The sequence below is a fragment of the Acanthisitta chloris genome, unplaced genomic scaffold, assembly GCF_000695815.1.
Source record: "Acanthisitta chloris isolate BGI_N310 unplaced genomic scaffold, ASM69581v1 scaffold13306, whole genome shotgun sequence".
NCBI classification, from domain to species: domain Eukaryota; kingdom Metazoa; phylum Chordata; class Aves; order Passeriformes; family Acanthisittidae; genus Acanthisitta; species Acanthisitta chloris.
In genome coordinates this window covers 1-13945 of record NW_008677682.1, presented here as the reverse complement: position 1 = coordinate 13945, position 13945 = coordinate 1, and the positions used below count along the sequence as shown (strand labels likewise).

Below are 13945 nucleotides of genomic sequence, written 5' to 3'. Positions count from 1 at the left end.
GTGCATCCCGCTACGGGCACCGGTACCGGCTGCAGCCGTGTGCATCCTGATATGGGAACGGGCAACCAGCCACAACTGTGTGCATCCCGGTATGGGTACCTGCATCCCGGCACTGGTACCCACATCCCAGTACAGTAACTACACCCTGGTATGATACCTGCATCCCAGCATGGCACCCACATCCCAGTACTGGTACCCACATCCCAGTGCAGGTACCTCCATCCCATCCAGGTATGTGCATCCAGGTATAAGTACCTTAATCCTGGTACTGGTACTCATATGCTGGCATGGTACCTGTACTGGTACCCACAGCCTCATACAGTGCTTGCATCCCAGTATGGATAGCTGCATCCTGGTGTGGGTATAGCATGGCATGAGTACCCGATCCCATTATGGTGCCTCCATCCTGGTGTGGTACCAGCATCCTGGTGTGCCTCCAGCACTGGCACTGCCCAGCACAGCACTCGTGGGGCAGCCTGACACTGGGTCCCTTGAACTGGCACCTTTATGTGCTGTGGGAGTGTCACCCAGGCCAGACCTGCTCCCCTGGTGTGCCACAAGTGGCCCCACTGCCCCAGGCCATGGCTCAGCCCCACCGTGAGTGCCCAGGGAGCTCTCCAGCCCTGCCAGGCTCCTTCCCTGGGACTGTGTGACCATGGGTGGGCTCCCACGCCCCTGCCACGCGTGTCTCCTGCCCCACAGCCGTGCCTGCCCCAGCACAGCATCTGTGGCTCTGGCATAACAGTGCTATTAATACACAGCACAGCACGTGGGCCTGCTGCTCCCGTGGGATCCAGCCTGGTTTGGAGTCACCAGGGAGCTCTGCGTGTCCCGCCTGCCTTGGCATCCCCTCCTCCACCCTGCGTGGCAGCACCAGCTGTGCTCCCACCAGTCCTGTCCCCTGCTTTGCCGTGTGGGAAGGGTCTCTTCCCACCCCACGGCCCGGAGGGAATCCGGGAGCAGCCTGGCCCCATCCAGACTTGGTGCAGAGACCCTGGAAAAAGCCTTTTCCCCAACTGTGTCCGCATTCCCCGTGCCCAGCGCCCATGGCTGAGCCTGCAGAGCCAGAAATAGCTGAGGGAAAAGCTGCCACGGGAAAACAGGAGCAGGGAGGGGAGGCAGCACGGCCCCGGGAGCTGCAGGTGCTGGGGAAGGCAGCTGCAGGGCAGAGGGGAGCCCTGGGTGGGGATGGGTACACAGAGCCACTGCTGCCAGGGGAGCTGAGCCTCCTGCTTCCCATGGGATCCTGCCAGAGTGACAAGGGGACCCACCACCTCCTTCCCAGTCTGCCCCCACAGACTGGCACTCGTTGCACAGGGAACTGTGTCCTCAAACCCCAAGAGCCCTGTGCCAGCCTTGTCCCAATGTGCCAGGCATCAGCTCCTGCCCTAAACCCTGTAACGCCCTGACCGGGGCAGCCCAGGCCTCGGGTCTCCCTGCTCCCATAGCAGGTACCAAGGTGCTGCTGCTCCCCAGGTGACACAGGACACGGTGTGCAAGCAAAGGTGTGTAAAAATTTATTCTGTTGTAGAGAACAAACCTAAAACATCACAGCTCCAGCAGACGTGGAGCAGGGACAGTGCCCAGGCTCGGGCCCTGCTGGCAGAGCCGCGTGACGGGCACGGACAGCGACACGGAACACGGGGGACACGGCCCTGGCAGCGCCAGGAACCACAGCAATGAGCAGTGCCTGATCGGCAGAGCAGCTCTGGCACAGACAGGGACCCCTGGGCAGCCAGTGCTGGGACTGGGCACCGGCAGGACGTGGTCACCTCCCTGGGACTGTCCCTGTGGGAGATGCCGTCGCTGCCGAGTGACTTCTCCACCCCCTCACTGGCTCCAGGCCACGACAAAACGTTTAAATAGACAGAACACACAAAATAAGCAGCTCCAGGTGTTCCCTCGGAGCTGCTCCCTCAGCTGCCTGCAGAGACCGACCCTGAGTGTGCTGGGGAAGCCCAGGCTGGTGTCACTCAGGCAGGGGCTGATCTAGGCTCCCCCTGCGAGGACAGGAGCCAGGGACGGGTGCTGGCCTTGCCCTTCGGGATCTGGGGACAGGGACTGTGGGGCTCTGGCCCCGCAGTGGTGCTGAGCTCAGTCCCAACAGCTGATGCCAGCTTGGGCATGAGCACGGGACAGGGGAGGAAGAAGCTTCCAGTTGCACTGGGAGATGCAATGCCAGAGCCTTGTGCTCAGGACAGGGCTCTGTGGAGGGGACAGCAGGACATGGGCTGCAGGGCACAGTGTGGCACCAGCTGAGAGATGGCACTGCCAGGGAAATACTGGGGACAGTCCCTTACCAGGGCTCCCAGAGCCCTGCAAATACTGGTGGCCAGGGCAAGGCTGGGGAAGGGAGAGGCCACACAGCCAGGCAGGGGCAGAGCAACTGCCTTTTCCCAGCACTGGCCAAGGAAAACCGGGACAGGAGATGGAGATGTGCCCCAGGGAGCTGGAGCCATGAGCTCATTGGGCAGCTCAGCTGCTGCTGGAGCTCCCAGAGCATTGCCCCCACCAGAATTGAGGGCACCAGCACAGCCCCCTGGGGAAGGGATGTGCCTGGCCCAACAGACACTGAAACACTCACGTCTGAGCCTAAAAACAACCGTTAAAAAAAATTTAACAGAGTAAAAGACGAGGGTGACCCTCCAGCTGCTGCTGAGGCAGAGCTGCCTGCCTTGCTGCCACAGCTGGGCCAGGAGGCTGCAGAGCTGCCCGGGTGAGGCTGGTCAGTGCCAGGGCTCTATCCTGCTGGTGCTGGGATGTCCATTTTCACTGGTCCTGCAATCCAGGCTGGGGGGAGAGGAACATTTCCTACCAGGGCCCAGCTTGAGGCAGGGCCTCTGACCAGGGTGTCACTGGGGACAGGGAGCTGGTGCCACAGGGGGGACAGGGTGTAGTGGCTCTCATTTGTTCTTAGCCAGCACACGGTAGAGGGTGAAGCCCACGAGTGCTGTCACCGTGGCCCCCAGGGCCACCCGGAGCCAGAAGGATGCAGCTCCCAGCTCCACGGCGTTCAGGTGCCTGTGAGGGGAGAGGAGGCTGGTGAGGGAGGGGCAGGGAGATGGCAGCACTCCCACCCCACACAGGGAGGTTGGGGGGTCCCTGGGGGCTGAGCACAGTGCTGGGGAATACAGCCCAGCTGCAGGGGAGGCTCCAAGAGAATTCCCAGTCCTGCAAGCCAGAGTGCCTGTCACCCAGCATCACCATCAAGCCAAAGGATGGCTGGTGGGATGGATGTGGCTGTCCCCTCCCCGGGCCTGGAAGTAGCACAGCAACACCTAAATAATTAGCACAAGCACAGTAGTGTGTGTGACTTTCTAGGTCAAGCTGCCTCCCAGCCCCGAGGGCAGGGACTGGGGGGGATGGCACAGCCGTGACCCCAGCGGAGGTGCTGCCCCAGCGTACACATCCCCTTCCCAAGCACGTGCTGGGCAGCACCAGTGTGCTCCTTTCCAGGAAGGGAAGCCATCCATAATTCATGCCCACTGCCTCGGGGGAGCAGAGCCAACCCCCAGCCCTCCATTATGCCGTTACTTATTTATACCACATACCCTACGATATATTAAGAATATTTAAATTTTAATACTGCAGAGGGGGAGGAAAAAAAAGCCTCAGCTCTAAAAATAAAGTTGTTTATTGAAAAGAAGCTGGAGGGAAAACTACTCACTAGTAATCCCATCCTGCCTTCCAACGCTCCCACACACTCTCCCCAGGGCTTGGCCCAGCCTGGGTTCCCCCTTCCCACCCTGAAGCAGAGAGATTCCACACCCAGCCACGTGCTGCTGCCCCCCAGGGCCAGCCTGGCACAGCCCTGCCCCTCCGGGGGACGCTTCTCCCCAGAGGGAGCCTGTGTAGCACAGGTCTCGCGTCACTGACCTCTTTTCCAGCCTGATCCATCTCATTGGGAGAAAAGAGCTGCCAACCCCACCATGGGCTGGGCAAACTAAGCTGGCTACTCCTCTCCAGCATTTTTTATCTTAGGGTTCAAAAATAAACACTCCCGTAGCAGGATCTATCTAATAAATGTGTCAGAGACACAGAGGAGGCAGAAGAAACCTCCACCCTCTGCAGTTAGGGGGAGAAATGGCCTTTCTGTTCCAATTAACTTGTATGAGCAGATTACAGAATCACAGAATCACGGAGTGGCTTGGGTTGAAGTGACCTTAAAGCTCATCCCATCCCACCCCTGCCACGGGCAGGGACATCTTCCACTAGCCCAGGTTGCTCCAAGCCCCATCCAGCCTGGCCTGGAACACTCCCAGGGATGGAGCAGCCACAGCTTCCCTGGGCAACCTGTGCCAGTGCCTCAGCACCTCACAGGGAGGAATTCCTCCCCAATACCCAACCTAACATGAAGCCATTCCCACTTGTCCTGCTACTCCATGCCCTAGCTGGCACCAAAAGCTGGAGACAAACCAAAGCAGTGTGGCAAAGGGTGGTGTGGACACAGCTCCTCTCCCAGAGCCCCTCCACGGATGGATACTCACGGGAAGGTGGCGGCGGTGGCCAGCTTGGTGTAGACAGCAGTGCTGGGAGCTCCCTGGCTGTGGTAGGAGAAGAGGAAGGGAGGAGGGAGGCAGTGCTTGTAGCAGAACTCTGCTGGGGACAGCCCTGGCTGCTGGCTGGCTTCTGGCAGGTCTGTCTTGGAGGCCACGAAGACACAAGGGATCTGGCTGTCCATGTAGTGTTGCTGCAGACAGGGAGAAACCAGAGCCAGGCGTTAAGCAACCAACCTCTGGGAGATGTGGGGCTGCCCAGGGCCCTTGTAAATCCCCCAGGGCTCCTGCCAGCTACCTTATAAACAGTGGCACAGTAGCTGAAGGACTTGGGGTCGCTCAGGTCATAGAGGAAACAGGCGACATCGCAGGCTGCGTCCGACGGCTTCGTGAACGTCGTGTCAGCACCAACCTCACACAGCTGGGGCAGTGGGAAAGGGAGCTGAGGCACAGCCTGTTCCAGGGTCAGCTGTGCCTCACACCAGCACAGGAAGCTCGGCCCCAGCCCAGGGTGTGGGGATATGGGGCACACAGCCAGCTCTGCTGCAGGTCACACATGGCACTCCCTCCTCTCCCAGACTTACTATGAGGTACTTCTCCTGGCCATTGACCTGCACCGTGTTGATGGTGTAGAGGGATGGCTGTCCCAGGTTCTCCCTCTGGGCCTGCACCAAAACAACCCCATCAGACAGTGGGGACAAAGGCAATGTGTGGGGAGGGGCAGCATTTCACACTGCTCTGAGCCCCCATGGCTAACAGCCAGGGCCTGCCATGAGATGTGGAGCAGCTCCTAACAGGCAGGGCCAGTCAGCATCACTGGGGTCACACCAGGGAGACAGTGTAGGACAGGCACAGCCTCTGTACACCCTCGGAACAGGCGGAGGGAGCACACCCACAGCCTCAGTCAGAATTAGGGACTGCAGAAGCACAGCACCCAGCAGCACAGAGGGGTGTGAGACAGCACACAGGGGCCTGACTGTTGGCAGGGAGGTGGCTCTAGAGCCGGAGGGGGCGGAGAGGGAGCAGCCACTCACCGCCAGGCTCCTGCCGAGGAAGGCCTGCAGGAAGGTGGACTTGCCTGCACCCCTGGCTCCCAGCACCTTGCACAGGAACACGTTTCTCTGCGTTTGGCCTTTCTCCAGGTCAATCCTCTTCTCCCGGGTCACTGTCGGGAGGGAGGGAGGGCGGTTGAGGGCCGGGAGGGAGCCGAGGGGCACGAGGGGAGGGCATGGCCATACCCGTCAGGGCTTGTGTCTGGGAGTCCTGCTCCGACAGGATGGGGTAGCCCAAGTAGCCCAAGCACTCCAGGCAGTGCCGTACATCCAGGTAAGCCATGAGCCTGGAGACAGAAAGCACCAGGAAGGTGACAGGGTCGGCAAGGGCTGAGTGATGCGCCCAGGGGTGGGGGAGAGGGACTGAGCTTACGTCCACTGGCAGAGGAATCCATGCAGGGAAAGCAGGCCTGTATCAGTGGTGCATACCGTGTGGTAGAGCTCTGGGCCCCAGGGCACGCGGGGGAACACGCTGAAGAAGTTCTGCAGCTCTGTGTGCGAGAGGGCTCCATCCTGGTCCTGCCAAAACATGGTGAGTCAGCACACAGCTGTGCCCACGGGGGTCCCTGGCACAGCACACACCTCCCTCCCCCTGCAGACACAGGAGGCTGTTGATGGCAGATCGATGGCAGCAAGGCCAGAGCTGGGAGTGTGCAGTGCCTGTGCCCCAGGGACTGCCACCACTGCAGGAGACAGGCCAGTGTGCTTTGGGATTGCAGCTGGAACCAGGCAGGACCTGTCCACATTCACCCCACAGCCCTGGGCTGCTCCTGCCTTCCCTGGGGCCAGCTGGCCCAGCCATGCTGCAGGGCAACTAGCCCAAGGTTTGTGTGTGGCCATCAGTCACCACAGCACCACAGGACGGTGTGTCTGAAGGGGATCTGCTGGCAACTGGGCATACAGGGATGTGTGTCCACTCAGTGCTGCCACTCCCCAGGGCCACAGAGCTGCTCTGGGCACACAGGGATGTCGTCCCCAAACCATTCCCTGTGGATACAGAGCTGCTCCGGGCACACAGTGCTGCTATTTCCCTGAGCCATTCCCTGTGGACAGAGTGCTGTACCCCAGGTGCACATCACCATCTGAATAGCTAGTCCAAGCAGGTGCATGCAGATCCAATAAATCCCCTTCTCCCACTCTCCAAAGAGCCCAAGTGTGGCACAAATGGGTTGTTTTCTCTCCCTCTCTGTGGCCTGGCAGTGCTCCACAGGGCTGGCAGCCGCGCAGATGCCAGGCCTGGTCCGTGGCTGCAGGCCAGCAGCTGTGCTGCCTCCCTGCTGCAGCCAGGCACCGTGAAGGGCCACACCAGCCTGATGCTAACTCAGCCCCTGAGGGCCCAAACTGCCCGTGACAACGAGCCCATGCCACTGACAAGCTACCAGACTACCTACAGCTTGCTGTGGCTACTCCCTGCTCCCAGAAGTGGGAATGCTGTGGCAAAGCCCTTCACTGGTGGTGTAGAGGGGTGGGCAGCTGTGCCCAGGTGTGCAGGACCTTCCCCAGGAGCCCCACCTTGTCGTGCTTCTCAAAGAGTCGCTGCAGGAACTGGTATCCCAGGTGGTTGAGCTCTGTGGAGCAGCCAGGGGGGAGGCGGAACCTGTTGGGAGAATTAAGGAATGATTTAGGTTGGAAAAACCCCCCAAGACCATGGAGTCCAACTCTTAACTGCTAAGCCCCTCACTTAACCATGTGCACACGTGTCACATCAACATGTCCTTTAAATCCCTCAAGGGATGGTGACTCCACCCCTGCCCTGGGAAGCTGTGACAGTGCATGACCACTCTTTCAATGAGGAAATTTTCCCAGCATCCAATCTAAACCTCCCCTGTATCTTCCGTATCTTACTTTCCAGTTCAGACACTCCAGTGAGCCCTGAGCAGAGGGCAGTGTGGGAGCAGATCTCCCCCAGAGCACACAGCTCCCCACTCCCTCCCTGCTCGAGGCCAGTGGTTGCCCCCAGGCCTGGCTGCTCCTGACACAGCCTCCCTGCAGAGGCCTCTCCTCAGCACATCCCCTAGCCAGGGAGATGCTGTGCTCTCTGCCTCGTGCCCAGGGCTTCAGCAGGGCACAGCAGTGCCCCGAGGTGCCACCCACCAGCATGTCCCTGTCACCTCCCTGCAGTCTGGGGAGAGGAGGAGGCAGCTCCCAAGCCAAACCCTTCCGTTACTGCCAGATCCACCTCCAGGGTGGCAGGGAGCAGAGAGGTGACAGCAGCTGCACAATGAGCTGTGCTGACAGCTCACTGCTTCCGACACAGCCGTTCTGCCTCCGCTCAGGCAGGGACAGAGCAGCCTCTAAAACCCTCTCGCTGATGGCAAGGCAAGCCTGGGATTTCACTCCTGCCTAAATCAGAGCAACAGTGCAGCCAGCAGCACCAAGGCCTGCAGTGCTCATCACCAACCCCACGTGGCAGCTCCTGCCTGCAGGGGAAGGTGAGGACTGTGAACCCAACCCTGACCTAATGGCCCCAGCAGCCCCCAGGGTGCAGGAGGAACCCAGCCAAGGTGCTGAGCTGTGCACCAGGGGGACGTGACCCCCTGCCTGCCCCTCTCCAGGCAGGATACACACTGTGGGTACAGGTAGTCATCTGTCAGCTCCAGCTCGTCGTCGTAGCCAAAGCGGCGAAGGATGGTCCAGGTGGTCTCGTGCCGACCCCTCTGGATGAAGAGAGTGTTGAGGAAGAGGAAGCCTGCAGGAGAGATCAGGGGACTCAGACACAGGGTGGGCAACTCAGCCTCAGGGATCCACTCCTCGGGACTAGGCTTCCCTTGGGAAAACAAGCTGCTTGGACAGCCACAGCAGGCACTGTCTTGCTTTAATGAGGGACTAATTAGGCTTGGAATGAGAGCTGGGAGGCTCAGCCCGAGGACAGGGCCCCTAGGGACATGCTGAAGATGGGCCCTTCCACCCCGGGCTGGGAAGGAGCAGGGAGCCCCTGTGCTGTTACCATTCAAGGTCAGGCCATTGTCCTGCACTCCATCCGTTGTGTTCTTCCACACAACCATCTTCACATCCTCCAGGGCCTGTGGAGCCAGCGGGTTTCCAAAGCAGGACTTCTGCCTCCCAGGAGAAAGGTCATAGTCAGCAAAACACTCAAGAGAGCACAACCCTGTTTCACCAGCATGCCCCTCTCCTGGCAAGGGATGTGGTTTCAAAACCACCCAGTTCAAGGACTTCTGCCTCAGACCTTGACCAGCATCAAAATAACTCAGCATCAAAATAACTCAGGGCTCTCAGCATCTCCAGTGTCTCCTGCTCTTCTCATGGCAGAGCAAACTTGGCCCAAGCTTAGGGAGATGGAAGACCTGTGGAACCCCATGGGCTCAGAGATGTATCTTATGGTGTTTTAGCTGTGCAACACAGAATATTCAGAGTTGGAAGGCACCCATAAGGATTATCCAGTCCAACTCCTGTCCCTGCACAGACACCCCAACAATCCACCCTGTGCCTGAGAGCATTGGCCAAACACTCCCTGAGTTCTGTCAGGCTTGGGGCTGTGACTGCCCTGGTGAGCTGTTCCAGTGCCCAAACACCTCTGGGGGAAGAACCTTGTCCTGATATCCAACCTAACCCTGTTCCAGTGCCCGAACACCTCTGGGGGAAGAACCTTGTCCTGATATCCAGCCTAAACCTCCCCTGACACAACTTCAGGCCATTCACATCATTACTGAACGGGAACAGGACGGCTGTGCCAGGAGAGGGGGAGCGAAGTGAACTCCAGGGACTGGGCAATGTCTCAGCTCTGCAGTCAGGCCTACCTGAAAGTAGTTGAGCTCATCATCACTAAGGATCTGGTTGTTATCTTGGTCGGAGAGGTTGAAAATCCGAGTCAGCGCTCGTGCACACGCAGGTTTCAGCTGCAAGGGACCAACCCCAGGCACCAGTGTCAGCCTGGCCCTTCCTCCTGCCACCCCACACCACAAGCTTCCCTTCCTGCACTGCCTGGAGCAGGCTAGGCCACACCACAGCCACCCTAGAGATGGAATCATGGAATCTTTATGGTTGGAAAAGCTCTCCAAGATCACTGAACTGTTCCCCAGTGCTGCCAAGGCCATCACTAACCATGTTCCAGGTGCCACATCCACGTGTTTTTTGAACACTTCCAGGGGTGATGACTCCAGCACCGCCCTGGGCAGCCTGTGCCACTGCCTGACCAACCTTTCATGGAAGAATTTTTCACTAATACCCAATCTAAAGTCAGTTCATGGGGAATTTTTCTCCCAGACCTCTCCCACCACAGCTAACACACAGTCTGCCCCAGCACACCTTGGGTCTTGCAGATCTCTCTGGCCTGGATATGCTCAGCTAGCTGCAATAAGCACGAGGTCCCTTGTCCTGCCTGTGTCAGCCCAAACTCTCTACCTTCCTTCCAAAATCTCCAGACCAGAGCACTGTGATGGGAAGGAGACTCCAGGAGCCTACCTGCTTCTCCTCTGGGTCGTAGAGGGGGGCTGTGGGGTGCAGCACAGCTTTCTGGGCGTAGTAAAAGAGTTCAGAGATGTTCTTGAGGTTCTTGGCAGAGCACTGGGGATTCAAAGGAAGAGACAGCACTGTGAGCTGATGAGGATGGACAGAAGGTGGGTGATACAAGCTCCCTGAGCCAGGCAAGTTGTACATCGAAGCACAGAGCAATGTTTGTCCATCATAAGGAAAAATCAACAGGAAAAACCTCCTGGTTTTTGCTCTGGCTTTTCTGTGCCTGTTCCACAGCCCCAGAGCCAACAAGGGCTGTGTGTAGCTCCGACATCAGTGATAGCTAGAGATCTAGAGAGAGCAGAGACAGTGAAGGACAGAAAGCCCAAAGCTCAGGCTCTCAACCTCTCAACACGAGGGAGCTCCCTGACTCCAACCAGACCAGCACTCTGAGCCCTCAGGGAGGCTCTGCAGACACCCTCCAGCTCCCTCACCTCCACACAGGTCTCAATCTCTGAGAACTGGTTCATGATGGGCAGGATGACCTCCATGGAGCTGCCCAGCTGCAGGTCAGACTTGTTTCCCACTAAAATAATGGGGATCCTAGGAAAGACACAGAGCAAAAGTGAGGTCACCTTTGTCTCAGTCCCAGCACTGCCCCAGCCACTGGTGGTCCCATGGGGCAGAGCAGGGAGACCCACAGCCCCCTCCACAAGGTCCAAAGCAGCTTTCCTGCCTCCCACGGCCGGGAGCATGCATCTGGAGAAACAGACTGCCTGATCCTGCTTACGCTTTCACCCAGCAACAATATGCTCAGGAGCCTTTAATCCAGCACAGCAGCCTTCTGCCGAAATGATCCACACACAGATTGCAGCTTCTGTGCTCCCAGATTCCCCTGGCAGCATCCTCTCCCCGCCTGGCTGAGGCCAAGGGGGGAGAAAGATCCCTGTCCAGTGGGCCCTGCTGGATCTGGGAGGAGAAGAGCCTCCATGTTCTTCTGCTACAAGTGGTCTTGCCACAAGCCACAATCATGCAATGGTTTGAGTTGCAAGGGACCTCTCATCCTATCCACCCCCTGCCATGGGCAGGGACACCTCCCACTAGCCCAGGTTGCCCCAAGCCCCATCCAGTCTGGCCTGGAGCACTTCCAAGGAAGGGGCAGCCACAAATGGAGGTTACTCCTGTGTTCCCACAAGCTCCTGTCCCACTCTTGCTCTAGTGTCACCTTTCTTTAAAGCCTCTGGTTTGGTCTCTGTCCCGTCAGGAGGAGGTGAGAGTGGTGGGCACCCCACAGTCCCCAGAATTCCCCAGTTCTGCACTCACAGATCACACCACACACAGTACCTGGACCCCTTTTCCAATCCCCCGTTCACCATGGGGATCCACTTAGTGCGAATCTGCAAGGGGAGCAGAGGGAAAGGGCTGTAGTGCACCCTGGGTGGGGGAAGGCAGCTCTCAGGCAGGCAGCAGGGCCTGCAGCCATCTGCTCCCCAGCATTCCAGCAGGCAGAGCACACCCAGGGATGCAATGAGCCTGTTGTGAGGACAACCACCACCGTGGCAGCAACATGTGCAACAGCTTGACCTGTGCTTCCAGGGGTCTCAGACCCCAAAAGCCCCACAGGGCTGGGGGGCATCAGCACATGCATGAAAACCCCAGTGCTGGGAATCCCTTCCCTCTGGCACAGCATGGAAACCCCAGTGTTTTGAACACTTCCAGGGGTGATGACTCCAGCACCGCCCTCAGTGCTGGAATCCCTTCCCCCTGGCACTGCTGCTGGAGTGGGGCCACGTGGAGCCGCCTGGGGCCCAGTACCTTCTCGATGGTGACCTCCTTGGTGACATCATACACCATACAGACTACGTTGGCCTGCAAGAGAGAAGTGCAGGGGGTGGTGGGGTGTCCGTGCAGGCACTGGGTGCCCCCGTGGTGCCCCCACCCTGCCCCAGCAGACAGCGCTGGCACCGAGGCTCTGTGGGAAGCAGACAGGAGGGATCACTGCTGCTTTCAGGAGAGAGTTAAGCACTAATCCCGAGGACACACAGGGTTTAGGCAGGATTTCCTGGAGCTGTTTAAAGCATCTGTATACAGTTGCTGTCTGGGTGGAGGGAGCAGGACCCTCGTGCTCACCTCCTGAGCTGTTAGCCACCGAGGAGGAGAGATTTAATAGCTTTGCTCATGTAAGAGAGAAAGTTTTATGATCTATAATTAAGAAGTCATCTTCTTTCTCTACAGAGTGAAGTTAATCTCAGGGCAAGGAGCAGCTGGGTCCACCCCAGCCAGACAACTCAATGATTCTTCCATGGCTGATCCAAGGGCTCTGGGAACCCCCATCCCTCCCTGCCCTTACCCCCTGGGCTCCAGCTCCCAAATTAACCCCTCTGGGCTACCACTTCATCAGGCAGCCACAGGGACCTGATGCAGGGAGCAGGGGGGCTCTTGCCCAAGCTCAACAACTGCTTCTCCCCTCTTCTGAGTCCATGAGGAACGTCCCAAGGGTGAGAGCACATCATCTGCTCTGCAGCCTCTGCCACTCCCGCTGGGCAGAGCTGCCCCTACTGCTCTCCTTACGGAGGCTCCCGGAGGGACCGGGCCAGGCACATAACAAAGCTTACAAGACAGAGCAGGATTAAACAAGCCTCTAAACAAACCAAGAGCGTTAATCCACGGATAACCAAGGGCCTGTGCCTCCCCGGGCGGCTAACGGGGACAGGGCCCCGCCCCCGGCCAGCCCCGCTCACCTTGGTGATCTCCTCCCGCAGCTCCTCCTCCGTCTGCTCCGACTCTGCAAGGGGAACGGAGCCATCACCCCGTGCCCGGGCAGCCAGGCAGGGAAGAAGTCCGCTGGGGCAGGGCCCTACCTGAGTAGTCCACTATGTGTGTGGGGACCTTCTCGGGGGTGACATCCGCCGGGATGGTGATCTCCTCCGCCCGAGGGGGCACCTGCAATGCCAGCACACCCTCCAGCCAGCCGTGCCACGGGCACCCGGGACAGGGGACACGGCACTTCGGATCCCAACGCAGCCACTGCCCAGTGCAGGGTGGGACGAGCTCCACACCAGAGACCACGCGTGTCCCACGTGGCTCAACAGCCCCAGCCCTCCCTCACACGCAGCCCCTGTGGCTCTGGAGAGAGGCCTTGGGCATCCCCTGGCTCTCTGGAGCAGCACTGAGCTGACTGTCTGGGCTGGGAGCAGGGGAAGGGGTGCAGGACCCCCCTGAGGTGATGCTGCCCAGCACAGCTTCATGGAGGGCACCAGCTGCTGCTGAGCAGTGGGAGAAGCTGGTGGCACAGGGAAAATGAGCCTGGACAGACTGATCCCATTTCCCTCCTGGGATGGGACAGGGAGTGCCAAGCTGGAGGCTCCCAGGGACACAGGCAGGCTGGGGGCTGCTCTTGGCCTGGCTCAAGGCACTAAACCCACCTCCAGTGGGTACAGAAGGGCAGGGCATTCCCTGGCACCTTCCAGGGCTCTGTGCCAAGCCTGGATCTGGGGAGCAGGGCTGGCCCAGGGCTTGCTGTGCTGGTGGACACAACACAGTCCCCAGCAGCACTGAGAGCCCCAGGAGGTACCTCCACCCCTCCCAGGGCAGGGACAGGTCTGAGGAAACCACCTCCACGGGAGCTCTGTGTGCTCCTCTCTGACCTGAGCTCACCTGACCCAGCCAAGCTTTGGTGGTGGCTCCCGTGGCTGTCACAGCCCCAGGGGCTGTAAGCACCCCCGGACACCCCCAGCTGTGGCTGTGCCGCTGGGGACAGAGCTGTCCCACCCAGCCTGGGGCTGTGTGCGTACGTCCCCTCCCTGCTCACCTCCTCGGGGAACTCCTCGCCCACCAGGGCCATGATCAGGGATGTCTTCCCCACCTGGGCTAGGGAAGAAACGGACAGTGTTGGCATTTGCACCTGCACGGGTGAGCCTGGGAGAAACAGGGTCTGGGCGGGACAGAGCCTAGGGAGGACAGAGCCTGGAGGGGGACAGAGCC

The 13945-nt window shown here is 59.4% G+C and overlaps 1 protein-coding gene across 1 annotated transcript; it reads right to left on the bottom strand.

Moving 5' to 3' along the window:
- Positions 1 to 2903: 2903 nt before the first annotated feature.
- RHOT2 (ras homolog family member T2) lies at positions 2904 to 13826 on the bottom strand. The gene is made up of 18 exons (XM_009076607.1): positions 13773 to 13826; positions 12823 to 12904; positions 12703 to 12746; positions 11777 to 11830; positions 11306 to 11358; positions 10456 to 10564; positions 9971 to 10072; positions 9307 to 9405; positions 8496 to 8604; positions 8117 to 8237; positions 7061 to 7145; positions 5922 to 6067; positions 5735 to 5835; positions 5531 to 5661; positions 5081 to 5161; positions 4795 to 4917; positions 4488 to 4690; positions 2904 to 3021 (listed from the first exon to the last, which is right to left on the bottom strand). The coding sequence occupies exons 1-18, from the start codon at positions 13803 to 13805 to the stop codon at positions 2904 to 2906; spliced, it is 1794 nt and encodes a 597-aa protein (XP_009074855.1). The 5' UTR covers positions 13806 to 13826.
- Positions 13827 to 13945: the final 119 nt, after the last annotated feature.